At 64.0% G+C, this 24,262-nt stretch overlaps 4 protein-coding genes across 6 annotated transcripts in view; 3 read left to right on the top strand and 1 right to left on the bottom strand.

Moving 5' to 3' along the window:
- Positions 1–445: 445 nt before the first annotated feature.
- Positions 446–5,328, top strand: BRICD5 (BRICHOS domain containing 5). Its single transcript, XM_058815705.1, has 6 exons — positions 446–496; positions 2,604–2,738; positions 3,093–3,245; positions 3,400–3,498; positions 4,327–4,480; positions 4,988–5,328. The coding sequence occupies exons 1-6, from the start codon at positions 446–448 to the stop codon at positions 5,080–5,082; spliced, it is 687 nt and encodes a 228-aa protein (XP_058671688.1). The 3' UTR covers positions 5,083–5,328.
- Positions 5,329–5,564: 236 nt separating this feature from the next.
- Positions 5,565–10,246, bottom strand: MLST8 (MTOR associated protein, LST8 homolog). Of its 3 annotated transcripts, XM_058816051.1 has the most exons (8): positions 10,020–10,246; positions 9,877–9,928; positions 9,640–9,802; positions 9,240–9,315; positions 7,225–7,377; positions 7,008–7,132; positions 6,412–6,575; positions 5,565–6,004 (listed from the first exon to the last, which is right to left on the bottom strand). In XM_058816051.1, the coding sequence occupies exons 1-8, from the start codon at positions 10,146–10,148 to the stop codon at positions 5,886–5,888; spliced, it is 981 nt and encodes a 326-aa protein (XP_058672034.1). In that variant the 5' UTR covers positions 10,149–10,246; the 3' UTR covers positions 5,565–5,885. The 3 variants fall into 3 exon arrangements, 2 of the variants coding, with proteins under 2 accessions (XP_058672034.1, XP_058672033.1); XM_058816050.1 differs by having other exon boundaries at positions 7,225–7,394; positions 9,877–10,224; XR_009275439.1 differs by having other exon boundaries at positions 5,926–6,004; positions 6,412–7,132; positions 7,225–7,394; positions 9,877–10,224.
- Positions 10,247–11,350: 1,104 nt separating this feature from the next.
- LOC131565347 (hexosaminidase D-like) lies at positions 11,351–16,696 on the top strand. Its single transcript, XM_058816186.1, has 15 exons — positions 11,351–11,532; positions 12,927–13,125; positions 13,323–13,428; positions 13,544–13,778; positions 13,881–13,990; positions 14,281–14,368; positions 14,446–14,610; positions 14,703–14,886; positions 15,085–15,156; positions 15,257–15,461; positions 15,550–15,632; positions 15,833–15,911; positions 16,070–16,171; positions 16,282–16,371; positions 16,459–16,696. Exons 3-15 carry the CDS (start codon positions 13,334–13,336, stop codon positions 16,640–16,642), a joined length of 1,692 nt encoding a protein of 563 aa, XP_058672169.1. The 5' UTR covers positions 11,351–11,532; positions 12,927–13,125; positions 13,323–13,333; the 3' UTR covers positions 16,643–16,696.
- A 2,608-nt stretch (positions 16,697–19,304) lies between these two features.
- CASKIN1 (CASK interacting protein 1) overlaps positions 19,305–24,262 on the top strand; it is a 31,615-nt gene continuing 26,657 nt past the window's right edge. The window contains exon 1 of the mRNA XM_058816018.1: positions 19,305–19,398. Within this exon, the coding sequence (XP_058672001.1) occupies positions 19,305–19,398 (94 nt within the window). The remainder of the gene's footprint in view (positions 19,399–24,262) is intronic.

Raw genomic sequence — 24,262 nt, 5'->3', positions numbered from 1 at the left:
AGTGACTTGGTGGCACAGCCCTTTTCCCTTTCCCTGCAGGGTGGCACGGGTGTGTCCGTGTGTCTGTGCAGCCCTGCAGGGACGGCAGGATCGGCGCCTGGCTCCAGCCCAGGAGCTCCCGTTGAAATGTGGGAATTGCCGCTGCCCCACGGGCAGGCCGCCACCGTCCTCTGGCCATTTGATCTCTCCAGGAGCCCCACCTGGGCCGTGCAGGGCCGTGCCAGCCCCGGGGCACTCAAAGGCCCCCATTGTGGCTCCCGCCTGGCCCGGGGCCGGGCAGGAAGAGCCGCGCCGGGCACTGACAGCAGCGCTCAGCTCCCGCTCCCCATCAGGTGTCGGGTCCCGCAGAGCCCCCGGGCTGCCAGGGACAGGTGTTTGTGGGCACAGGTATTTATGGCCCACGGACACACGGCCAGGCTCCCCCGGCGTGCCTGGAGCCGGGACCATGCCCGGCCTGAGCGTGGGCAGCAGGCAGAGGAGCAGCAGCCGGGTCCTGGTCTGAAGGGAGGATGGAAGGAGGGCACGGTGCGGGCCCTGCTGCCCCTGCAGTGAGTATTGCTGAGTATTGCTGAGCATTCCCTGCCCCTGCAGTGAGTATTGCTGAGTATTGCTGAGCATTCCTGAGCATTCCCTGCCCTGCAGTGAGTATTGCTGAGTATTGCTGAGCATTCCCTGCCCCTGCAGTGAGTATTGCTGAGTATTGCTGAGCATTCCCTGCCCTGCAGTGAGTATTGCTGAGTATTCCTGAGTATTCCTGAGCTTTCCCTGTCCTGCAGTGAGTATTGCTGAGCATTCCTGAGCATTCCCTGCCCTGCAGTGAGTATTGCTGAGTATTCCTGAGCATTCCCTGCCCTGCAGTGAGTATTCCTGAGCTTTCCCTGTCCTGCAGTGAGTATTGCTGAGCTTTCCCTGTCCTGCAGTGAGTATTCCTGAGTATTCCTGAGTATTCCTTGTCCTGCAGTGAGAATACCCTGTCCTACAGTGACAATTCCCTGCCCTGCAGTGAGTATTGCTGAGTATTCCTGAGCATTCCCTGTCCTGCAGTGAGAATTCCCTGTCCTACAGTGACAATTCCCTGTCCTGCAGTGAGTATTTCCTGTCCTGCAGTGAGTATTCCCTGTTCCACCAGTGAGTATTGCTGAGTATTCCTGAGCATTCCCTGCCCTGCAGTGAGTATTGCTGAGTATTCCTGAGCATTCCCTGTCCTGAAGTATTTCCTGTCCTGCAGTGAGTATTCCCTGTTCCATCAGTGAGTATTCCTGAGCATTCCCTGCCCTGCAGTGAGTATTGCTGAGTATTCCTGAGTATTCCCTGTCCTGCAGTGAGAATACCCTGTCCTACAGTGACAATTCCCTGCCCTGCAGTGAGTAATGCTGAGTATTCCTGAGCATTCCCTGCCCTGCAGTGAGTATCCCTGAGTATTCCTGAGCATTCCCTGTCCTGAAGTATTTCCTGTCCTGCAGTGAGTATTCCCTGTTCCATCAGTGAGTAGTCCCTGCCCCTGCAGTGCTCTGTGCTTGCCTGATCCCATCCAAGGGGCAGAGCTCCTGCCATTCCCACGGATCCTGGGAGGGTTCTGTTGATCCCCAGCCCAGCTCCTGCCAGGAGCTGCTGCCACCTGGGCTGAGGTGCCTCGGGGGTGCCCGGGTTTACCTGCTCAGGTTCCAGGGCAGAGGAGCCACAGCCAGGCTGCTCGGGATGGGGGTGAGCTGTGCCCTCACAGCTGGGAGCTGCTGGAGTTCTTTATCTGCACCTTTCCCACCAGAGGGAATTCCATTGCTTATTGAAAACCTGCCAGGCACTGCAGGGCTGGGGCTCTGCTCTGCTGGAATTGACAGGATTTCACATAGGTGCAGTTTTACCTCACTGCTTTTCTCAGGGAATAACCTGGGAGTTCTCTGTTTCCAATAGAGATCCATAACTGTCCCCAGGCTGGGTGAGCCCGTCCTCGTGCAGCTGGAGCACATGCAATCCTGGGCACGGATTGAATGTCTCTGTCCTTCAGAGGATTGGGAAACAGGTTATTTTTTAAATGTGGGCTGTGTTTGAGATTATTGAAAGCACATTTTCTGCTTCGTAAAAATCCCGTTATGTGCCATGAAGTTAAATTTAATTGCTTCAATGTAAGAATTAAAGTAAATTAATAGAGCCAATAGAAATGTCACAGCGCTGCCAAGCTCTTTTCCTTGGTCTCATGGAGAATAATTTAGCAAGAAAATCCAGCAGAGCCCAGCACAGGGAGGGGACAGAAGCAGGATCCCTCCACACGGGGTCTGATTCCAATGCTGACTGTCCCGCTGGGGATTTCTGCTGTAAACCACAATAATTTAATTTGTTGTTCCCTGTGTCTGGAAAGCTGCTGCTCCAGCCCTGCCCTGGGGCTTTGCAGCTTCCCTGGCTGTGCCAGTGCTGGGTACCAGGATGCTGGATCTGAATTCCAGCACTGTGGGGTTACTCCAGGTGCTGCAATGGTTTGGCAGCTCTGCGCTCCAACCAGAGTGTACAAGGCTTTGTGTCATGAGCTGGAAACTTGTTTGGTGAAAGAGAATTGGCAGAAGAGTCAATTTTAACTCCTGTTCCTCCTTCTTTTGCCTGGCTCCTAGGACAGGAGGGCCCCAGCACACCTCCCAGCTCCCTCCAGGACCTTCTGGATCATCTTGTCCGTTGCCTTGTTGTTTTTTGCAGTCGTTGGTGTCAGTGTCGTGGGGGTTCTCAGCTTCTCCCCCAGCTCTGCCCAGGTAAGGGATGCTGATCTGGGCAGGCAGCCTGGGCTGTGTGGGAAGCAGTTCCAGGAGGGACGGGTGGGCTGAGTCTGGCTGGATCAGTCCCTGGGCAGAGCAGGGAGGTGCAGGCAGGGCTGGGGGTCCCCTGGCCCTTTCCTCCAGCCCCTGCTGCCCTTGGCACGAGGGGCACTGGGGTGAGGATGGAGCTGTGGATCACCCTTCCCCTGGGTCAGAGCCTGCTCCTCTCCACTGCTGAGCCAGCCAGGAGCAGGGGGAGCACGGGGCCAGCCGGGGCTGTAGGTGGGAGAAGCTGCACACAGGCACAGAGCAGCTGCTGGTGGGTGCTGCCCTCCCTCTCCTCGCACCCAGGCTGGCTCCCAGCTCCTCCGAGTGACGCTGCAGGGCCAGCAGGACCCGCTGAGGAACCAGACAGCCGTGGTGGACAAGGCCAGGAGCACTGTCACCTACTACATCACCTCCCGGAGCAACCTGAGCGCCGTGGTGCTGTACGACAGCAGGAACGTGAGTGCCGGGGCAGCCCTGCCTCCCTCTGCACCTTTAATCATCAATTCAGAGCAGGGGAAAGGGAATGGGCTCTTCAGGGCTCTCCTGGGCCAGGGTGGGCGTGTGCTGCCTGCTCCAAGGGCACATCTGTCCACATCTGTCCATCTGCCAGGGCTACGTGTGCTACAAGCCGCTGGAGCAGCGAGCCTGCTACCTGAGGAGGATGGAGCCCTGGGACCTGCAGATGGCTCTCAACACCTCTGAGCACAGCGTGAGCAGCTGCTGCAGCACTCCCGGGACAGCTGGGGGGGATTGGGCTTTGCACAGGGTCACTGAGTGTTCTCCCTGTGGGATTTGCAGGGGAACTGTTCCCCAAGGAGCCGGGGCAGGGCTCTCCCAGCCCCTGTTGTGGGGCATTCATTGCTCCCAGGAGCAGAGCTGTGCCCCAGGCTGGGCTCCCAGCCAGCTCTGAGCAGCAGCTCCTGCCTTTATCCATGCCCTGACTCCTGTGGGAAGCAGCCTGGGGCAGGGGAGGTGTGTGTCCCACGGAGGTGAATGGCAGGGCTCCTGCAGGACCTGCTCCCACCGGGTTCTGTTACCTGCTCAAAAATCTGGGGGAGGAAAAACAAAGGGGGTTTGTTACCAGCTGCCAGGGAAGGACAAGGTTGGAGGCAGTCATGTACAAGGACCCTCAGAACAAAGTGTCAGTGGATGCCTGGGCAGGGGCAGATTCCATTCCCAGGAGACAGAAAGCCCCTTTTTTTGTGTCCCCGCCATCTGCTATCCATTTCCATTTTCCTCCTGGGGGTCCTTGGTCCTTACTCCCAGAGAAGTGTGGGAACACAGGCTCCCAAAAGGGATGCAGGCAGAGGGAAGCACCTGCCCAGCCCTGAGGCTCCTAAATGGAAATAAAACTTGGCATTGCTGGGGTTGCCAGCAGCCCAGAGACAGGCAATGAGAGCTGGGAGCTGGACAGGGCAGCTGGCAGGAGACGCCTGCTGGGGCACAGAGCACTCCTGGGTGCCCTGGGAGCTGAGCAGGGCTCTGGGGACACACACAGTGCCTGCCTTGCAGGAACCAACGGGGCCGTTTCTTTCAGGCCGAGCAGCCGCTCCAGCCCAACAACCAGACCAAGTTCTACAGGGAGTTCCTGGGCATTGTGGCCGGGCAGCAGCTGGAGCCCGGGGCGCTGGGGGAGGCTGTGCAGAGCCTGTGTGAGCACTCCTCCATCCTCTGGGTGCGCAGAGCCCACGGTAAGTGGGGCACTCCCCTGGCAGGGCGGGCAGGAGCTTTGCCAGCACCTCTAAGAGGATCAGGCTGTGCTGCACAGCAGCTGATGCTCCCCAGGACTGGCTGCCAAGGGCCAGGACAGGGACAGGTGACCTCTAGTGCAAAATGAGACCATTGTCCACCACCCCTGAGTGCTGGCTCGTACCCACCCCTGTCCTGAGCCGTGGCACTGGGATGGGCTCTGAGCTGCCCCAGCAGCACAGCACAGCACAGCCAGCACACAGAGCTGTCCCTGAGACATCACTGCTTAATCCCTGCCACCTTCATCCTCAGCCAAAGCAGCCTGCTGAGCTGTCAGCCTGCTCCATCTGACTCCAGCTTGAATCAGAAAGGTCATTCCCTGAGGCTTTCCCCTTGCTCAGCTCCCCAGGGACTCTGCAGGAGTCCAAAGCATCAGGGGGACTCAGCAGGACCAAAGCATCCCCGGGGACCACAGCCCTGCTCTCACTGCTGTCCTTGCTCCTTGGCAGGGCCGGGGAGGCAGCGCCTCATCTACCTGTGCATTGACATCTGCTTCCCCAGCAACATCTGTGTCTCCATCTGCTTCTACTACCTGCCCGAGTGAGTGCTGCAGCCACAGCCCCTCTGTGCCCTCACACTTGGACTGGATTCCTCAACAGCCTCTGACCTCCATGAGGAAGGGAACACCCACAGCATCCCCAGAGCTTCCTGCCGATTCTGTGCTGCAGGTCAGGAGTTTAGAGAAACAGCATCAGGAGAGTTTAGAGACACAGCATCAGGAGAGTTTAGAGAAGCAGGAGGCCTCTGCTCAGCACTGCCAGCACAGACACTGCAGCTCTGCTCCAGTGCCTTGTCCATAGGAATTAGGAGAGCCTGGCCCAGAGGAATCCCAGGAAGCAGCTGGAGGTTTGGGGCTCCAGGCTCTGCTCAGCACCAGGTGGTTGCTGTTACATCTGGGGGTGGTTGGCTTTAGGAGAGCGGCTCTCCAAGGCACTCTGTGAAACACTTTGAATAAAGGGATTGCAAACAAAGACAAGAGCTGCTTCTCCTCTTTGCTCAGCCTCTCCCATCACTGGCAAAGGCTGAGGTTTATTTTGTTCCCACTCTGGGGTACAGGAACATCCAGAGCTGTCAGCAGCCGACGCCCCAGGGATTCCTGCAGCTGTACCCGTGTCCCTGCAGTGGGACCGTGCCTCCCTCTCCCATTCCCTCCCTCAGGGCCACACACGTGTCAGCAACGTCCAGGCTGGAGCTGAAGGCTGGTCTCAGCCCAGGCAGCTGCAGCTGCCCCTGTCAGAGCCCCAGCCCTCTCCACACAGGAGGGGATGGGTACAGAGCGTGTCCCAGGCTCTGGAGAGGCAAGGCAAGGCAAGGGGAAACAAGCAGAGGTGCTGTCCTTGCCACACGTTATCCCAGGACGCTGTCATTGAAGGCCAGGCAGACCACGGCTTTCTGGTGGCCACTGTACTCCCTCTTGATCTCCCCTGTCTCCACACACCACAGTCTGGCCAGGTTATCCGAGGAGGCTGGAACACAGAGTGAAAAGAAGAATGGGACGTATATTACCTTTTAAGTTTCTCTCTTACTATTATTCTAAGAAATACTTTGCTCTTGCTTCATTCAGCCATCCTTAGGGCTGGTGATGACCAGCAAGGCAGAGCAGCTCAGTGCACTTCTCTGCATGTGGGGTTTAGCTCTTTTGGAGAGCACTGAGTGTGGAGATTACCAGAGGTGTGCTCAAGGGACTAACAGGCTGTGAGATGAACAGCACCCTGGAGATCTCCCCTCCAGTTCCAACAGCTGCCCCAGTGCAGCAGCACAGAATGCTCCAGCCAGCAGTGGCTGCTCCCCTCACAGCCCCTGTGCCCCAGGCTCTGCCGTGTCCCAGCCAGGGTCACTGCTCAGGCCTGGCCCAGCCCAGGTGCAGGCTGACCTGTGACAATGTACTGGGAGTCCCCGGAGAAGGCGCAATCCCACATCCAGCCCCGTGACGTCTCCCCGGGGTTGTTGCTCTTAATGCTCAGCTCTGTCATCAGAGAGAAGTTTGAAGTCCTCCAGATCTTGCACGTCTGATCTGCAGAACAGGTGGCCAAGAGCCTGCAAGAAGGAGACATCTGAGGGCAATCTCATCAGTCACTGTCCCCCTGTGGGCCTCTGGTTACACAGACCTGGGCCAGGGCCAGTGACAGCCCGGAGACCTGTCCCCAGTGCAATCAGATCTCCTTACACCTGCACTGTCAGACTGAGCAGATTCCAGCTGAACAAACTCCGTGAAGGAGCTCACACTGCAGCAGCTGGAGAACAGCTGGAGAACAGCCCATGGCTGCAAACCTTGCTGAGCTCAGGGAGTGGGACACCCCTGACAGCAACGCTGTGGTGCCACATGCCCTGCCTTGTGTCCCACTCCTCCCTGGGGACCTGCAGTGTGCAGCCAGCAGCAGCCACGGCTGGGGGCACAGCTGGGGGCACAGCTGGAGGCACAGCTGGCCCCTGCCTGCCCTGGGAGCGTGCTGAGGGCTCCACACTCACGTGGAGTCGGGGCTGAACTTGCACTGCAGGGCGTAGCGGTTGTGAGCCGGGATCTTGGTCTTGGGGATGAGCTGCGTCACCTCCTCGCCGATGCCGCCCGTCAGGTTCCACACGTAGCAGCTGCCCTGCAGCAGAGGCACAGAGGGACCTGTGCCCAGGCTGCGCCCGGGCTGGGGGATGCCCACCCAAGCCCAGCTGCCACCCCGGCAGGGCTCACCGAGCTGTTGACGGCTGCCATGTAACTGGCGTCGGGGTCGATGTGCACCGAGTTCACCGACACCTCGGGCTCGGGGATCAGCTGCTCGTTGTGGTCAGTCTTCAGGTCCCAGATGTGGATGGCCCCGCTCTGGTCCCCCACGATCAGCTCTGCCTGCAGGGCACACGGCTCTGTGGGCACCGTGAGCTGCAGCCTGCAGCTGGCACCAACACTGTGCCCCTGCAGCTGGCACCAACACTGTGCTCCTGCAGCTGGCACCCACGCTGTGCCCCTGCAGCACCCCTGCAGCTGCAGCCTGCAGCTGGCACCCACGCTGTGCCCCTGCAGCACCCCTGCAGCCCTGCTCTGAGGTTAAGCAGCACCATCCTGTCCTGCCTCCTCTCTCCCCAGCTCAGGGCTGTCCCACAGCCTGTCCCAGCCGGGTGCTGACTCCATGGCACCCTGCAAAAGGCAGTTTCCCTCCCCAGAAGGGTTTGCTGGTTTCCCAAACCCCAGAGCAAACAGAGCTGTCCCAGTTCCAGGTTTGTGGAACAGCCATGGCTCCAAACAACAGCCACAGCAGCCAAGTGGTTTTCAGCACGTCTGAGAGGCAGCATTAAGGGCAGGTTGGCACTGAACAACCGAAGCACTCAAGGGTGCAGATAGCAGAAAACACAACCTGAAGTGGGTTTTTCTGTGTCTCTCCCCTTCTCAGGGGAAGGACAAGAGCCAAGGGCAGGAGTCCTGGCTCTGATCCCGTGCTCAGAGCAGAAGACAATGCTGGCATGTCTCCACTCCAACCAGGCCCTTATCGACAGCCCTGCGCTGTCCATAATTTTAGCAGGATCCCTAGAGGAGATCAGGTCATCAGGCACAGCTAATCCTGTCCCTGGGAGCACAGGCTGCTTCTGAGGAGACAAACACCATCAATGCATTTATCTGGCTGCACAAAAGGCTCTTCTGGGCTCCTCAGCCCCTCTCAGCAGGTGTAAATGCTGAGTGCAAAGTTTTCATGGCTTTACTCAGGCCGTGAGGAATCGCTGAATAATGGGATCAGCATCTCTGCAGAGGGAACTGCAGAGCCACTGAGCTGCCCAAACAAATGCTGCCACCTTTGGCCTAATTAACCACCTTCTGCTCACAAACCAGCACTCTGCACCTCAGCAGCACCGTGTCAGGGATTATTTCACATCTAAGACCAATGTTAAGCAATATTCATTTAACATAACACACTCTCACACCACCGACACTACAGGACAGTATATATTCTACATTATTTGGATAGTCTGGTCCAAATAACTGATCTCAAATTTAGCCTGAAATTCCTGATTTGCAAAATGAACTGCAAGGGAACATTTCCATTACTCAGGACTTTACAGAGGTTTGCACGGCCCTGTCTGCAGGCAAAACCACAGCCCTGCAAGCCCAGCCCAGCCATTAGCACTGATTGATCCCTATTGATTTCCCTGCTCCTGCTCCCTTCAGCCTCTTCAAGTGCCCCCACTCTCCCTCTGCTCAGCAACAGCTGCTGAACCCACTGGGGAACTTCAACCAAACCCCACCCAAAGGCCCCAGGATGCTCTTCCTTGGCACTGTTGTCACCCTCAGGCTCCCCAGCTGCCCCTACTCTGCCAGCTTTGCTCCCATGCCATCCCCAGGGATGCTGGGGGGCAGAGCCTGCTCCAAGGGCGTGTCTGCTGCCATGGGATGAGCTCAGTGCAGCCCCTGTGCTGTCCCTTTGCAAAAGCCACCAGGTCATCAGCACAAACACATTGTGTGAAGCCCCCAGGCCATCTCTGTGGTACCCCAACTTCTGCTGGAATACATCTCTGCAGCTCCTCAGAGAGGAGCCACAGAAACAGGGTGCTCAGGGTGCCCCTGGATCCCTGGCAGTGCCCAAAGCCAGGGTGGACGTGGCTTGGAGCACCCTGGGACAATGGAAGTTGTCCCTGCCATGGCAGGGGTGGCACTGGATGGACATTAAGCTGTTCCTCAGGATTCTGAGCTGGGAACCCCAAAGGAGGCAGCTTCCTCACCTGGTTGGGGTGCAGGCAGACACAGTTGATGGGAGCGTTCACCTGGAAAATGCGCTGGCACTGCAGGTTCCGGGACCTGTGACAGAGAGGGAGGAGTTACGGCACCCGTGACAGAGAGGGAGAGGAGCTCAGGGCTGGTGACACCTGTGACAGTTAATGAGGGGTGCTCAGGGCTTGTGGCACCCGGGACGGTGAGGGAGGGGTGCTCAGGGGGTACGGGATTTGTGACAGTGAGGGGGGTCAGGGCTTGTGGCACCCGTGACAGTGACTGAGGGATGCTCAGGGGGTACGGGATTTGTGACAGTGAGGGGGTCAGGGCTTGTGGCACCCGTGACAGTGACTGAGGGATGCTCAGGGCTGTGACCTCGGCCCTGCAGCCCGGGGCAGCCCCGGTGCCCACCTGAGGTCCCAGATGCGGGCCATGCAGTCCTCCCCGCCCGTGTACATCCAGCGCCCGTCCTCGTGGAACCCCACCGAGGTGATGTTCTTGCTCACGCCGTCGTAGTTGATCACGGGGTTGGGGTTGTTGGAGTTCAGGTCGTACATGCGGATGTGCTGGTACCCTGCGGGCGCCGGGCACCGGCTCAGCACCGACAGCGGCCGAGCAGCGGGCAGAGGCTCAGCACCTCAGGCTCACCTGCGGCTGCGATCATGCTCCGGTCCGGTGTGATCTCCAGGGCGTTCACCTGCTGCGGGCGCCGTTAAGGTCGGTACGCAGCATCGGCGGGCCCGAGCGGGGCCCGGCGGCGGTGGCGGGGGGCGGCAAGGAAGGAAGGATACGGAGTCCTGGTGCTGCACCGTGCGGGTGCAGATGCCGCTGTGCGCCTGCCAGAACCGCACCGTGTGGTCGTAGCCGGCCGTGGCCAGGATGACCGGGTCGCTGCCCACCGTGCCCTGCGTCGCGTTCATGGTGCCGCCGCTCCCGGAGCCGCCGCGCCCGGGGCACTCCCTAAAGCCTGCGGGGTCTGTGTCACCCCGCGGGGTGTGGGCCCGGCCCGGCCCGCCGCTCTCCCTCACCCCGTGTCCCCCCGGCCCCGCTCCCGCTCCCGCTCCGCTCCCGGTTCCCGGCTCTGCGCGTGCGCCCGGCCGGCCCGGCCGCGTCCGGCGGGAGCGCGCATGCGCGGGAACGGCGGGAACGGACCATATCCCGGACGTGGGGGAAGCAATGGGCGAGACCACGGAGCGCGGCGGGGGGAAGGCGCGTGCTCAGCGTGCCGCCAGGGGGCGCAGGGCTGGAAACGGGACAGGGATCGGGATATGGGGTTGGGACATACATGGGATATGGGATTGGGATATGGGATTGGGATATGGGGTATGGGACATGGGATATGGGATTGGGATATGGGATTGGGATATGGGATATCGGATATGGGATATGGGATATGGGATATGGGATATCGGATATGGGATATGGGATATGGGGTATGGGACATGGGATATGGAATATGGGGTATGGGATATGGGATTGGGATATGGGATATCGGATATGGGATATGGGATATGGGGTATGGGGTATGGGACATGGGATATGGAATATGGGGTATGGGATATGGGATATGGGATATGGGATATGGGATTGTGATATGGGGTATGGGATATGGGATATGGGATTGTGATATGGGGTATGGGATATGGGATTGGGATATGGGATATCGGATACGGGGTATGGGGTATGGGATATAGGATATGGCATATAGGGTATGGGGCATGGGATGCAGGACATGGGACGTGGGACACACGCTGGGCACAGGGCACACACTGGGCGCCAAGTATGGGACACAGTACATGGGACACACGAAGGCACACACCAGGCACGGCACACGGGACACAGTACATGGGACACACACCGGGCACACACTGGGCACAGGACCTGGGGCACGGGACACCGGGCACACACCAGGCACGGCACACGGGACACAGTACATGGGACACACACCGGGCACACACAGGACCCGGGGCACGGGACACGCACCGGGCTCCAGGCACAGAGCACACACCGGGCATCGCTGGGCGGGGGCGGGCACTGGGCACACACCGAGCCCGAACGGGCGCTGGGAACCGACACCGGGCACGCGCCGGGCACGGTGGAACCGCCCCTCGTGCCGGGGCTCCCCGCCGTGCGCGTGTGCCAAGGGCGCTGGGCACGGTGCCCGCTGTGCGCGGCGGCGGCGGCGCCCGGTGCATCCCTGCTCGCCTGCCGCACCGGCGGGCACCGGGCCCTTTAAGAGAGGCGGCGGCGGCCGTGCCCGTGCCCGCGCCCGTGCCCGTGCCCGCGGCCGCCCCGCGCCTGCCGGTAAGGGCCGGGGGAGCGGGGGTGCTCGGGCCGGGGGATGCCCGCAACGCGGTGGGCACCGGTACCGGGAGGATGCGGGGATGTTCGGGGAATGCAGGGCCCCGGTGCCGCAGGGATGTTCAGGAGGATGCAGGGATGCTCGGGGAGGATGCCTGGGAGGATGCAGGGATGCTTGGGGGGATGGAGGGATGCTCGGGGGGATGCAGGGATGCTCGGGGGGATGGAGGGATGCTCGGGAGGATGCAGGGATGCTCGGGGGAATGCAGGGACCTGGTGCTGCAGGGATGCTTGGAAGGATGCAGAGATGCTCGGGAGGATGCAGGGATGCCCTTGGATGATGCACGTGTGCCCGGGGCCGCAGGGATGCCCAGCAGAGCCCAGAGGGTGCCGTGGGGTGCAGGAGTGCCCTGGGGATGTCCTTGGTGCAGGGCGTTGTGGGGTGTGCCGGGTTTGGGGGTGTGGGTGGGCTATGGAAAGGGTCCCTTGTGCCCAGGGGCTGCTCCAGGTGTGCTCCAGCACCACGGGAGGGAATGGGAAGGGACAGGGACCCCTCTGCTGGTCCGGGGGGGGGGCACGGGCTGGCAGCACGGGCTGGTGAGGGCCAGGCAGGCCGTGGAATGCTCTGGAAGCACGTGAGCGTGCACACGTGTGTGTGAGCGTGCCCTCGAGGTGTGCAGGGAGCAGCACGGCACCCCCAGGGCTGCACTGCCGGGGCACGGCGCCTGGCTGTCCCCGTGGCACAGGGACACGGCCCTGGCTGTCCCCATGGCACAGGGACACGGCCCTGGCTGTCCCCGTGGCACAGGGACACGGCCCTGGCTGTCCCCATGGCACAGGGACACAGCCCTGGCTGTCCCCACACTCCTCAGGACTCCCCCTCCATCCAGCGCCCGCCCCTCGCCCTGGCAGTGCCAGCCCTGGGAACCTGCCCTATTTAAATAAGATAACGTGCATTAAAAACACCGAATCCTGGCGGGCTGACAGCGTCTGTCTAAATATTTATCCCCGCTCCGATCAGGCGCTGTGTTCCCATGACAGCGCCATTAGCGCTTGGCATATTTATGGCCTTCCTGGGTGCTGGGCTCCCCACGCTGCGTGCCCAGGGGGCACCGACCCCCCTCCTGCGTGCCCCCTGTGCCCTCCCGTGTGCCCAGCGGTGCCCCCTGTGCTGGCAGCCATCCCCAGCCTGGCACGGCCCTGCTGCAGCTGCCGGGAATGCCCGGGTGGCTCCAATCACCTCCCCCCTACCCGGTGCCATCCTTGGTGCCATCCCCAGTGCTGGCATGTGCCCGGGCGGCTCCCAACCACCCCTTCCCTTCCCGGTGCCATCCCTGGCACAGCCCGGTGCTGGCATGTGCCCGGGGGGCTCGCAATCACTCCCTCCCTTCCCGCAGGGATGCCCCGTGCCCGCCCCGGGATGCAGCCCCATCCAGCCGCGCTGTGACCCGGCCCTGGGCAGGGTGACCCAGCACCGGTCGGGATCCCCGGCGGGGCCCTGCTCCGCAGCCCCCGCCCTGTTTGCTCGGGCACCGGCCTCACCCTGCGGGCAGAGGGAGGCGGAGCCGCCGCTGGCCCCACGCTGGGGCGCGCCAGGTAGGAGGAACACGGGGCACTGCCCAGCGCGCCCCCGATGGGCACCGGGCTGGCCAGAGGGGCTGCCCCCATGCCGCCTTTCTCTGGGCCTCGTGCTGCCCCGGGCAGGGCAGCAGGGCACGGTACGTGGGGCTGGGTGGGCTCCCCTGTGCTTGGGGTCCCTCTGGGCACAGACCAGACCCCCTGTGTGTCCCCAGAGACCCCAGAGATGGCCTTCCAGAGGAGCCACCGGCTGAACCTGCTGCGCCTCGTCGTGCTGCTCCTCGTGGCCTTGGCTGGCATCAAGTTCCTCTTCCGTGACAGGTGAGGTGGCAGCAGGGGCCCAGGGGGGTCTGTGGCACCCCCTGGGCTGGGCTTGCGTGGTGCTGGTGCCCCCACAACCCCACGGACACCCCCATCCCTGCCCCACTCCCTGCAGCCTCACCCTGGAGCTGCACAAGCACGTCAGCAAGGACAGCGGGTTCTGGGGGGACACGGGTGACGTCGTCCAGGACGTCATCCCCCAGAGCCAGCAGGTTCTGGAGGCCCCTGCAGCAAAGATAATGACCCTGAAGCAAAAGCAGCAGGTCCCCAGGGATGTCAGTGCCACCCAGATGAGGCTGGTCCACCTGGACCTCAAGGGAGCTGCGCCCAGAGTCTCCTACCTGGAGCAGGTGAGGGTGCCCAGGGACAGGGAGGAGAGGATGCGCTGATGGGCGTGTGCCATCCTGGGCTGTGCCATGCCCGCTGCTGAGCCCACCCTGCCCTCCCTGCAGGTGTTCCCCCTCCTGTCCCAGCTGGGAGCCAACGGCGTCCTCATCGAGTACGAGGACATGTTCCCCTTCAAGGGGGAGCTGGAAATCCTCAGGTCCCCGTACGCTTACAGGTGAGCAGGGCAGTGTGCCCAGCTGGCTGTGGGGCTGTGGCCCCTGCAGGTCCAGGTGGGTGTGACCCACCTGGCACCGTGCCCACGATAACCACGCTCAGAGTGCCAGGCTGTGCTGCTGGGCAGACCAGCAGCTCCTCCTGCCCTGACAGGCAATGTTTGCGCCCCTCAGTAAAGCGCACACATTTGTGGGGTAACCAGGGCCATGTGGGCAGGGTGCCAGAGGAGGGGAGGAGGGGGAAGTGCCCCCATGCCCTGCCCTGGCACTGAGCCTGTCCCTGCCCTCCCAGCGAGGAGGACATCGAGCGGATCCAGCAGCTGGCGGAGCAGCACAAGCTGGAGGTGGTTCCCCTGGTGCAGACCTTTGGCCACGTGGAGGTAGAGGCTGCCAGCCCCGCTCCCCATGCCAGCTCGGAGGGGTTCCCCTGGGCACCCCCTGATGGCTCCTCCCGCAGTTCATCCTCAAGCACGAGAAGTACCAGCACCTGCGGGAGGTCGAGCGCTTCCCCAACAGCTTCAACCCCCACGTGCCCGACACGCTGGCCCTGCTCAAGAGCGTCCTGTCCCAGGTGATCGAGAAGCACCGCCGCTCCTCCTGGATCCACATCGGGGCAGACGAGGTGGGCAGGGGCTCTGCAGGGACCCCGGCCCTCTCCCCAGGCACTGGGGGTGCCCCCAGGGCTGCTGAGCATCTCCCTGCCCCCAAATCCAGGTTTTCCACCTCGGGGAGGGGATGGACTCCAAGAACTGGATGAGCCAGCACAAGGGCGACGTGGGCACCATGTACCTGAGGCACATCAAGGAGGTTCTGGGCTTCCTGACGGCGCAGTACTGGGGGCTGCGCGTGCTCATGTGGGACGACATGCTGAGGAAGATCAGCGTGGGAGCCCTGCGGGGTGAGGGCACGGGGATGGCAGTGCTGGCACCTGTGCCAGGCTCCCCAGCCGCGCCCGCTGCGTGCCCACCCCGGCAGGCATCGTGCCCTGTGCCAGCAGGAGCCTCTGCCCTGCCCTGAGGGAATGTGGCCCTCGGGGAAGCACAAGGAGCCCCAGGCTCCCTCCTGCTGCCAGCACCAACGTCCCCTCTCCCTGCAGAGTCCGGGATAGCCAAGCACGTCTCACCCGTGCTGTGGTTCTACGCACCCGACTTTGAGGCTGAGCAGATCGGTAAGGTGACGTGCCAGGGCCCTGGGGGCGATGGGGGGAACCCCCCTGAGCCCCTGCAGCCCCTGGCGATGGTGGCACTGGTGGTGCTGTCCCGCTGCAGTGCAGTTCCTCACCAAGTACGTGGAGAGCGGCTTCGAGGCCGTGTGGTTCGCCAGCGCCTTCAAGGGCACCACGGGGCCGGCGCAGGCCTGGACCCCGCTGAGCTACCACCTGAAAAACCACCTGAGCTGGCTGAAGGTGATGCAGGCCGTGCCACGGCTGGCCCCGCTGCGCTTGCAGGGCGTTGTGCTCACCGGCTGGCAGAGGTGAGGGGAGCTGGGACCCGCTGTGCCCTCCCGGTGCCCACAGAGCCGTGCTGGCACGGTGCTGGCTGTCCCTGTCCCTGTCCCACAGGTACGATCACTACTCGGTGCTCTGTGAGCTGCTGCCCGTCAGCATCCCCTCGCTGGCCATCTGCCTGCAGACCCTGGTGAACGGTGAGCCCCAGCCCTGGCAGCATGGCCGGGCTCCCCCCCAGCTCCCACTGCCTGCCAGAGCCCGTCCTGCTGGGCAGGGCGCTGGGGAGGTGGGAGGAAGAGGAGGAAGAGCTTCGGCTCACTCAGTTTTGGGGTGTGGTGAAGCCAGGGTGAGCCTGATGGTGTCCCTGCCTCTTCTGTCCCTTTCCTCGCCCTCCCAGGGGGCTTCACAGAAGAGGCAAAGAGGAAGGTGCTGGATGTGCTGGGCTTGGACAGCGTGCAGCTGGAGCAGAGCACCTGGTGCGTGCGCGTGGTGCGGGCAGCTGCATCACAAGGGATGCACTGGAGGGAGGCAGGGCTTGGTCACCCAAATGGTCCCAGACCTGCCAGAGTGCTGGGGTTCACCCAGCCCAGGGCACCCCACATCCTGAGCCTTCACCTTCCCCTCCCTTCCCCAGCGAGGGCAGGGGAGCGTTCCCTGGTGTGGAGATCTACCACATGGTGGAGCAGGTCAATGGCCACCTGAAGGAGAGCATCCTCAAGGTGCTGGAGGAGGAGAGGTAACAGGCATCGGTGCCTCTGGCCATGTATCTCCATGGGAGGGGACCTGCCTGATGCGCAGCTCCCCGTCCCCAGTGCCCTGTGCCCCAAGTCCCCTGTGCCTCTGCAGTGCCATCAAGGGCTGGTTCAGCCCCTACCACAGGAAGCGGCAGTTTGGGAACCCCCGCAACATGGAGAGCTTTGGCAGCAAGGTGCTGAAGTAGGTGCTGCCGGGGCTGGGAGGGGTCGGCACGGGGCTGGGGGGCTCCCTAGCAGGAGGGAGCTGCACCCCTGCTCTGCCCCTCAGGCTCCATGAGGACTGGGAGAGCTTTGTCCGTGACCTGCGTGCCCAGCTGGACAGGATCTACTTCCCTGACACGGTGGAGGAGTGGCTGGAGGAGAACGTCAACCCCTACCTGGACCAGCTGCGGGACCTGGTGCGGGACTACCGAGCCATCATCCGCCTCAAGGGCCGGCCCAAGGCCACGTAGGGGCTGCAGCCGTGGGTCCTGCTGCCCCCTGGCTCTGGGGCCACCGTGGTGTGTGTGTGTGTGTGTGTGTGTGTGTGTGTGTGTGTGTGTTTGCTGGTGATGGCCACCATCGTGTGTGTGTGTGTGTGTGTGTTTGCTGGTGACAGTGCTGCTGCTGTCTGCGCTGTACGGAGCCCCTGCACTGCCCCTCCACAATAAAGTATTTTCGTAGATATTGCTGCTTGCTGAGGGGACACAGGGTGGAGGGCTGGGCTGCACCCTGTGCCAGCCCCGGACCCCTGCTCAGGCTCTGATGGAGCCGGAGGGGTTGGCAGACACAGGGCAGAGTGTGACAGAGCCCGTGGGGACACCCGAGTGCCTCATGCTGGCCTCGAGGGTGGCAGTGCCATCCCTGCACAGGACCCAGCGTGTGGCTGCTGCGTGTCCCAGGCCAGGGCTGGCACCCGGGACGGAGCAGGGACAGAGGGACGTGCAGGGGCCCTGGCAGGCTCCCACCAGCACCTGCTGCCCAGCACTGTGTCTGCTTTCAGTCCTCTGATCGCTGGGAGGGCTGTGAGCCCAGCGGTGCCTTCCTCAGCCTCCAAACTCTGCCTTCATCTCCTCCTTCTCTGCAATTCCAGCACAGGGCCCCGCGTGCTCCCAGACCCCCCCTGCCTCCCCAGGCCGGGCACAGGCCCTGCTGTGCTGCTTTCCCATGGAAAGGCAGCTGTGCTGGGGGATCTCTGCGTGGGACGAGCCCTCCTGCTGCTGCCGCCGTCTCCGGTTCCCACAGTCAGATTCCCACGTGCCCGTTGCCCTCGGTGCCCACCGTAAACCCCCCGTGCCCCAGGCTCTGCCCGTTCCGGGCGCTGCTCTCTCCCGGCGAGCGCAGGGCAGGAACGGGGACGTTTCACTGCACATTCTTGTGCTCTGCAAAGACCAACCCGACTTGGCAAGAGCCCGAGGGAGCCGCAGGAACGCCGGGCTGGAGCTCCTCCCGCAAACCCGGCTCAGGCGGGGAGGAGGGACAGGGCTGGTGTGCCCCACGGCCCCACAGCCGCTGCCCCGTGTGTGCCCCGGTCACTGCGGTCCCGGTGCCCCGGTCACAGCGGTCCCGGTGCCCCGTGTGTGCCCCGGTCACTGCGGTCCCGGTGCCGGCGGGGCCGCGGGGCAGGAGCTCGGTGCGGGGTGACCGGGTGTGGGGGCCCAGCAGGAGGGAGCCGTGGGGCACAAAGGGAGCTTTGTTGAGGCGCTCCGGTTGTTATCAGGTGGTGGCAGATGCGAGGGAAGCCCCCGAGCCTTGCGGAGCCCCCGCCCCAGCCCCCAGCCCCGGGCCCGGCCGCGGCTCAGGGCCCCGTGCGGCGCCCGGCTGCGGGATTAGAGGGCAGATTAGACGGCGCTCCGTGCTGGCAACCCAAATGTCCTGGATTGGAAAGTGGGGGTGGGGACAGGAGACGGACCCCGCCGTGCCCGAGGGGGGGTCAGCCCGGGGATGGGGCCTGGGCGGGAGCTGGGGGCACTGCAGGGACCCTTGGGCTCCAGCTCGGGGGGCACGGGCAGCCCGGGGCGGGCAGGGGGCATCGGGGACAGCTGGTTCCCTCCTCCATCTTCCCGTGTGCCGCGGGGCTGCAGCTCCCGGTGCCCGTACCCCGCAGCCCTGTGACCGCACCCTCGTGCCCAGCGCCGGTGCCCGGCTGGCCCGCAGCCCTCTGGCCCCGTGTGCCCCAGCGCGGATTGCTGGAGCCGGGACTGCGCGAGGCTTTGAGCTGGGAACTTGTCCGGCAGGGCAGAAATTTGGGCTGATTCCGTGCGAATGATGTCGGTGCTCTGCTCTGATGGCACCGCGGGGACATTAGCGCCTCGTCCATCACTGGCCCCATTTCCTACCGGGCTCCTCAGCTTCCTCAGCCCTCGGCACAGCCGGGAACCCTCCGCAACCGTAATGTCTCGGTCGTTTCAGCCTTAAAAGTGAAAGGGACGAATGTCACCGGCCATTGTGTCAACAAAAGTGGAAAATGACGCGGTAATGAGCGCTTTATTTACAGAAATAAGGAATGCTGCTCCTGCCCGGATTCCGATATCGGAGCTGCTGCGATGGTCAGGCGGGACGGGGAGCGGCGAAGGGCGCCCCGGAGCCGGGCTGGGGAGCAGGGGGTGCCCCGGGAGGGGATCTGCTGGATCCCCCGGGACCCTCCCTCGGGAGATAGAGCCCCCGAGCAGCGGCGCTGCCCCGTCCCCTCCGGCCGCTGAGCCCCGCCAGCTCGGTACCGGCACGGCTGCGCGGCGGCGCCCACCGGGGCGTCCCCCGGGCCCGGCACCGGGGAGGGGATCCCCGCGCTCCGCCCGCAGCACCGGGCGGCCCCCGCCCTCTCCTCCTCCTCCTCCTCCTCCTCCCGCTGCTCGTCCTCCTCCTCCTCCTCTTCCTCCTCTCCCGCGCTGCCCCCCGCGCTCCCGGTGCGGCCCCCCCGCCCCGCCGCGCCCCGCCCCGGGCGCCCGCCGCCGCCCCCGCCCCCGCCTCCGGAGCGGGCGGGCTGGGCGGGGGGGCCGCGCCGTGCCGAGCCGCGCCGTGCCGAGCCGCGCCGAGCCGCCCCCCGCCGCCCCCCGCCCCTCGCCGCGCCGCGCCGCGCCGCGGAGGATGCTCGGGCCGTGAGCCCGCAGCCGGCAGCCCCGGCGCGGCGCAGCCATGGGCAAGGACCAGGAGCTGGTGCAGGCGGTGAAGGCGGAGGACATCGCGGCCGTGCAGAAGCTGCTGCAGAGGCCCAAGCCCGGCAAAGCCAGTGAGTGCGGCGGCGGAGGCGGCGGGGCCGGGCGGGGGGCGCCGCTGCGGGGGGACACACGGAGGGGGGGCGCGCACGGGCACCGGCGGCGGGCGCGGCGCCTCGGGGCCGCATCCCAGCGCCGCTCCCGGGGCCCGGCCGCGATGCCGCCCTGCCCGCCCCGGAGCATCCCCGGCCCTTCCCCGGCTGCGGCTCCGAGCGGGCGGGCGGGGACCGCGGACGTGCCGAGGACCCCCGGCGGCGGCCCGGGAGGGGCGGGGGGCGCCGCCCGGCGCGGCTCGGAGCATCCCCGGGCGCCGCGCGGGTGCGGAGCGCTGCGAACGCTCCCCTCGCCGCTCCCGGGGCACCCCCGGCGGGTCGGGCTCCGGCCGGGCTGCCCTTGCCCCGTGCCCCGGAGCAACTCCGGACCCCCGGGAGCCGGGCCCGGTGCTCGCGGGGCTCTGGGCAGGGTTTGCGGCCGGGCGCGCCGCGTGTGCGTGCGGGGAGCGCGGCCGGGCCGGCGGGAGAGCGCCGGGGCTCGCTGCCCGCACACCCGCGTGTGTCCGCGCTGCCGCGGGCGCGTGTGCCGCTGTGTTTGGGTGCGTGGGGTGTTTGCGTGGCGGTGTGTACCCTGGCATCAGCGTTTGGCTGGGCTGTTGGTGTTCCTCGCTGAGGGGGTGTTTGGATGTCGCTCCCGGGTGTCTCCCGGAGCATCCCTGCGGCTGGCTGTGCCCGGCGCCGCGGGTGCGTGGCCAGGTGTGAGGCTGCGGGGGCGTGCGTGTGCTGTGCGTGTGCGGCTCCGGGCGTACGTGTGTGTAGCTCCATGAGTATCTACTCGCTGTAGGATGTAACTGCTCCGTCGAGGCGTTCCGCCCGGGACTGAATAATTCATGGTGCTGATGCAGCCGCAGGTTTCAGGCCTGGTGCCGGGGACGAGCTGGACGCCCGGGGACGGTCCCTGGGTACGGACAGGGACCACGGGGAGCGCTCGTGTGGCTCTGGGTCACTGGGCACACGGTCCCTCCGTTGCTGTGCCCACTGTCCCTCTCTGCAGGGCCGGCACTCCCCAAATGTGGGCGCCCCTGGAGCTGGGCAGGGCTGGTGATCTGTTCCCTGTCCCCTGTCCCTGGTCGTGCAGGGCCGTTTCTGGCCAAGCAGGGCCAGCGTGGGGCTCCATGTCCTGGTGCTGAGCAGGGTTGGCATGGCATTCCCCATGTTCCTGCTCTGGTGTTGCATCCACCATGTCCACGGTGCCACATGAGGCCAACATGTGTTTCCTCATGCCATGCAGGGCTGGCATGGCATGCTGTACCCCCTGTCCCCAGTGCCATCATTGCTGTCACTGCTGAGGGACTGGGCAAGAAGAACCTCCAGCTCAGAGCCCCCTTCATTCCCAACCCACCAGACACTGCTGCTGCCGTGGCCTCTTGGGGCAGTGTGTGGGTATGGGGACAACGCCTGGCCTGTGCCCAGCAGTGTCCCCACACACCCTTCTCCAGCCCCTGCTGGCCTGGGCACACAGCTGGCGTTGCTGTGGGAACAACCAGAGGTGCTTCAGTGCCACCACCTTCTCCCGCATCCCTGTCCTTCCCAGGGCTCTGCTGCATCTCCCATGGCTGGGCCCACCAGGCAGGATGGCCACGGGTGCCAGCAGTGCTCCCGTGCCAGGGTCACAGGTTAGGGACAAGGGACACTCAGTGGGGCTGAGCCTGCTGTTGGGGTGGATGTCACGCCATTTCCTGGCTGGGCTGTCCATCCCCAGCTCTGCTGGACCCACAGTGCCAATGCCAGGCTTGTCTGGGGCCATTTCCCCACCGGACCCCGCTCTCCCCTGTGCCAGCGGGTGCCGCGTGTGCTGTGGGTGCCGTGCTCCCAGCCTGGGGCGCTCAAGCACCTCTGGCCATGGCAGTGGGGCTGGGGTGGTGCATGGAATGGCAGACAGCGGGCAGGGCTGTCCCCACGCTGTCCCCACGTCCCCTCCGAGTTCTGGTCCCACGCACGCCCGCGGCGCTCCCCGCGCGGCACCGCCGAGATTTGTAACTTAGCTCTGTTATCTGATAATATCCTATTCATGTGGGGTTTAATACACGAGATTTTGGAAATCCTTGCGTGAATTAGCGCGGGTTGCCATGGTGACAGGGGCCCCGTCGGTGTGAGTGCGGGTTCGGGCCGGGCCGGCCGCAGCGCACACCGCGCCTGCTTCGGGCCATCCATAATTGATGAGGTTGTCTGAAAGTTGCGCAAATCAGATGCAGGGATTTGGCAGCAAACTGTTTCCCTCCCTGTCCCCTCCTTCTCCGTGCTACCTCGAAGAAATGTGGTGACTTGGCGTTTTCCCCTCGGCTCCAGCAGCCTGGCATGGGATGGCATGGGAGCGTGGGGTGTCTCCAGGAGCACTGTGCCCGCTGTGCCCTCCCTGTCCTGGGCACCTGGGGCTTTGGGCAGTGGGAGAGGAGCTGTGCCATGCTGTGCCGTGCAGAGGATCCACAGTTCCGTGGCTGTGGAGGGTTGGAGTGGACTGGATCCTTCCCTGCCCGGGCTCATCCACGTTGGGAATGGCTCCTGTGTGGTGCTGCCGGTGCTGAGTGTGGGACCTCCAGCCAAAGGTTGGATCCTCTGCTCCAGTTTCTCCTCCAGCCAGGCTGGGGGGCTCTGTAAAGCACTTCCACACATGGCAGCTTCGTGTGGCCACGGAGATGTCCCAGCATGTGGCCCTGCAGTGGCAGGACAAGCACCCAGCATGGCAGGAACTGGCTGTGTGTGTGGAATCCAGGGCTGTGACCTGTGGGACTGTGCTGCCCTCCCCATGCCTGGTCCTCAGTGCCACCCTGGTCCCCCAGGTTGCCATCAGGACTCGTGTCCTGGTGTGCTGTTGGAGCTCTGGGGCCACCCAGGGCTGGGTTAGCCAGGGCTGGGCACAGATTTCTGCATCCCCTGTGTCCTGCCACATCAGGGTGGCCCTGGGTAACCCAGCCCAGCCTGGCCCCACTGCTTGGATGCTGGTGTGTCCCCACTCTGGGCAGGAGAGCCCTGTTCCTGCACTGCCACCTGGGCAGGGCTCTGAATGCTGCCCTGTGTGTCACTGGCAGCAGCTCTGGCATCTCAGGGCTCGTCCCATCAGTCCTGGCCCTGCTGCCATGTGTGTCACTGCCCTGTGTGTCACTGGCAGCAGCTCTGGCATCTCAGGGCTTGTCCCATCAGTCCTGGCCCTGCTGCCATGTGCAGGGAGCAGGTCCTGCCCTGCCTAGGAAGGGACCTCAAAGCTCAAAGGAACCTCAAAGTAAGAACCCCCAGTGTCCTGCTGTCCCTGGGGAGCCGTCCTGGGATGTGAGTGGAGCTGCACTGGCTGGGTGGGGACGTTCCTTCACTGGTGCTCCAGGATTTGGGGACAGTGGGCAGCAGAGCCAGAGCACCTGGGGACGTGGGCTCTGGGCAGAGCCTCGCCAGCTGCCTCCTGCCCTCCGGTGTGTCCTCCTGCACAGTGGCCAGTTAATTCTGGCTTTTCTTGCCTGCACTTGATTGCATTCATAATCTGCTCTGATAACAGTATTTAATAAAACCGGGCTAATATGGCGCAGTTAGGAAATGTCTTTGACATTTTACAATTCAATTTCCATGCAGTAAAAGGCAGGGCAGATGCAAATCCAATTGTGGTGCAGTGCCCAGGGCACACGTGGCCGGCAGCCGCCGGAGCTGCCCGGTTCCCCCGGCCTTGGGAGAGAGCAGGAACCTTCCCTGGGAGAGCAGGAACCTTCTCAGAGAGCAGGAACCTTCTCAGAGAGCAGGAGCCTTCCTTGGGAGAGCAGGAGCTTTTCTTGGGATGCAGCCACCCCTGATGACCCCTGCTGCTGCTCCCTGGGCACTGGGCAGAAGCTCCCTGCCCACAGAGAAAGCCAGGCAGAGATGAGCAGGTGGTGGTCACTGGAGTGCTGGAGCCCCGATGCTGCTGTCTCTGGAGCCACCAGTGCTGGGCAGCACATCTGGACAGGGGCAAGGGGCTGTGGGGCCAGATCCTGTGGCCAAAGAGGTGCTGGGCCCGTGCATCCCCCATGGCATGGCCAGGCACTGCTCCCACGCCTCCCCTGTGCCCTTGGCAGGGACGGAGGGGCGATGCCCAGGGGACGGGCTGGGGCACAGGGGTAGTGCCAGCAAGGGGAGGTGATGGTGATTCCCAGGCGTGGCCCAGGCTGTGCTCTGAGCCCTGCTCACAGGCAGGCTCCCCCAGCTGCTGCCCAGCTCCTGCATGTGTCTGCGGGTCCCCCATCAGCCTCTTGGGGTTCCCAGCCCGTGTGAAGCCTCGCTCCCAGCAGGACTTGGCAGGGAAGTGTGGGCTGGAGTGTGCCAAGTTTCCTTCCACAGGGGCACCATTGCCCAGCCTGGGGTGGCTTCTCATCATTTTACATTTCTTGCCTCTGTGGCTGGGCAGAGCTGTGCGTGCACACCCTCAGTGCCCCCTGCCCCCAGCACAGCCCCGTGCCCAGGCTGGCTGCAGGGTCCCTGTCCCTGCTCCGGGGGCGGTTGGCCGCTGCCACGGAGGGGCAGTGAGCCACGGGCCGGCAGCTCCGTTCCCAGCTCCCTCCTGGCCTGGATTTCTCTCAGCAGTCCCGAATGCACCTGGCTGGGCACCAGCAGCCCTTTGGCAGCCCCTGTGCGGGGCTGTGCCACGGCTCTGTGTGCACCAGGGCCTCGCTGCCCCTGTGCTGGGGGTGGCACTGGGGGGGACATGGCAGGGCCAGCCGGCACCCGAGGGTGGCAGGGCTGGCACTGAGCAGCTCTGAGTGCTGCGGGTGCCCTGAGCTCCTCTCCACAGCCGTCCCAGTTGCTGCCAGCCCACGGTGGTTTCCAGTAACCAGGCTGGGTTCTGGCTCCTCTCCTCCTCTCTGCA

The sequence above is a fragment of the Ammospiza caudacuta genome, chromosome 17 (assembly GCF_027887145.1).
Source record: "Ammospiza caudacuta isolate bAmmCau1 chromosome 17, bAmmCau1.pri, whole genome shotgun sequence".
NCBI lineage: Eukaryota > Metazoa > Chordata > Aves > Passeriformes > Passerellidae > Ammospiza > Ammospiza caudacuta.
Note: the sequence above shows the minus strand (reverse complement) of the source record. Positions and strands in the feature narration are given on the sequence as shown.

Bases quoted from the DNA above. Each gene is read 5' to 3' on its own strand.
- LOC131565347 (XM_058816186.1), top strand. From the start codon at position 13,334: ATGGCCTTCCAGAGGAGCCACCGGCTGAACCTGCTGCGCCTCGTCGTG. The intron at 13,779-13,880 runs GTGAGGGTGCCC...CCCTCCCTGCAG, and splicing joins GAGTCTCCTACCTGGAGCAG to GTGTTCCCCCTCCTGTCCCA. The intron at 16,172-16,281 runs GTAACAGGCATC...GTGCCTCTGCAG, and splicing joins AAGGTGCTGGAGGAGGAGAG to TGCCATCAAGGGCTGGTTCA.
- MLST8 (XM_058816050.1), bottom strand. From the start codon at position 10,148: ATGAACGCGACGCAGGGCACGGTGGGCAGCGACCCGGTCATCCTGGCC. The intron at 9,803-9,876 runs GTGAGCCTGAGG...CGGCGCCCGCAG, and splicing joins GAGCATGATCGCAGCCGCAG to GGTACCAGCACATCCGCATG. The intron at 9,316-9,639 runs GTGGGCACCGGG...TCTCTGTCACAG, and splicing joins GCCCGCATCTGGGACCTCAG to GTCCCGGAACCTGCAGTGCC.
- BRICD5 (XM_058815705.1), top strand. From the start codon at position 446: ATGCCCGGCCTGAGCGTGGGCAGCAGGCAGAGGAGCAGCAGCCGGGTC. The intron at 497-2,603 runs GTCTGAAGGGAG...CCTGGCTCCTAG, and splicing joins GGAGCAGCAGCCGGGTCCTG to GACAGGAGGGCCCCAGCACA. The intron at 4,481-4,987 runs GTAAGTGGGGCA...GCTCCTTGGCAG, and splicing joins CTGGGTGCGCAGAGCCCACG to GGCCGGGGAGGCAGCGCCTC.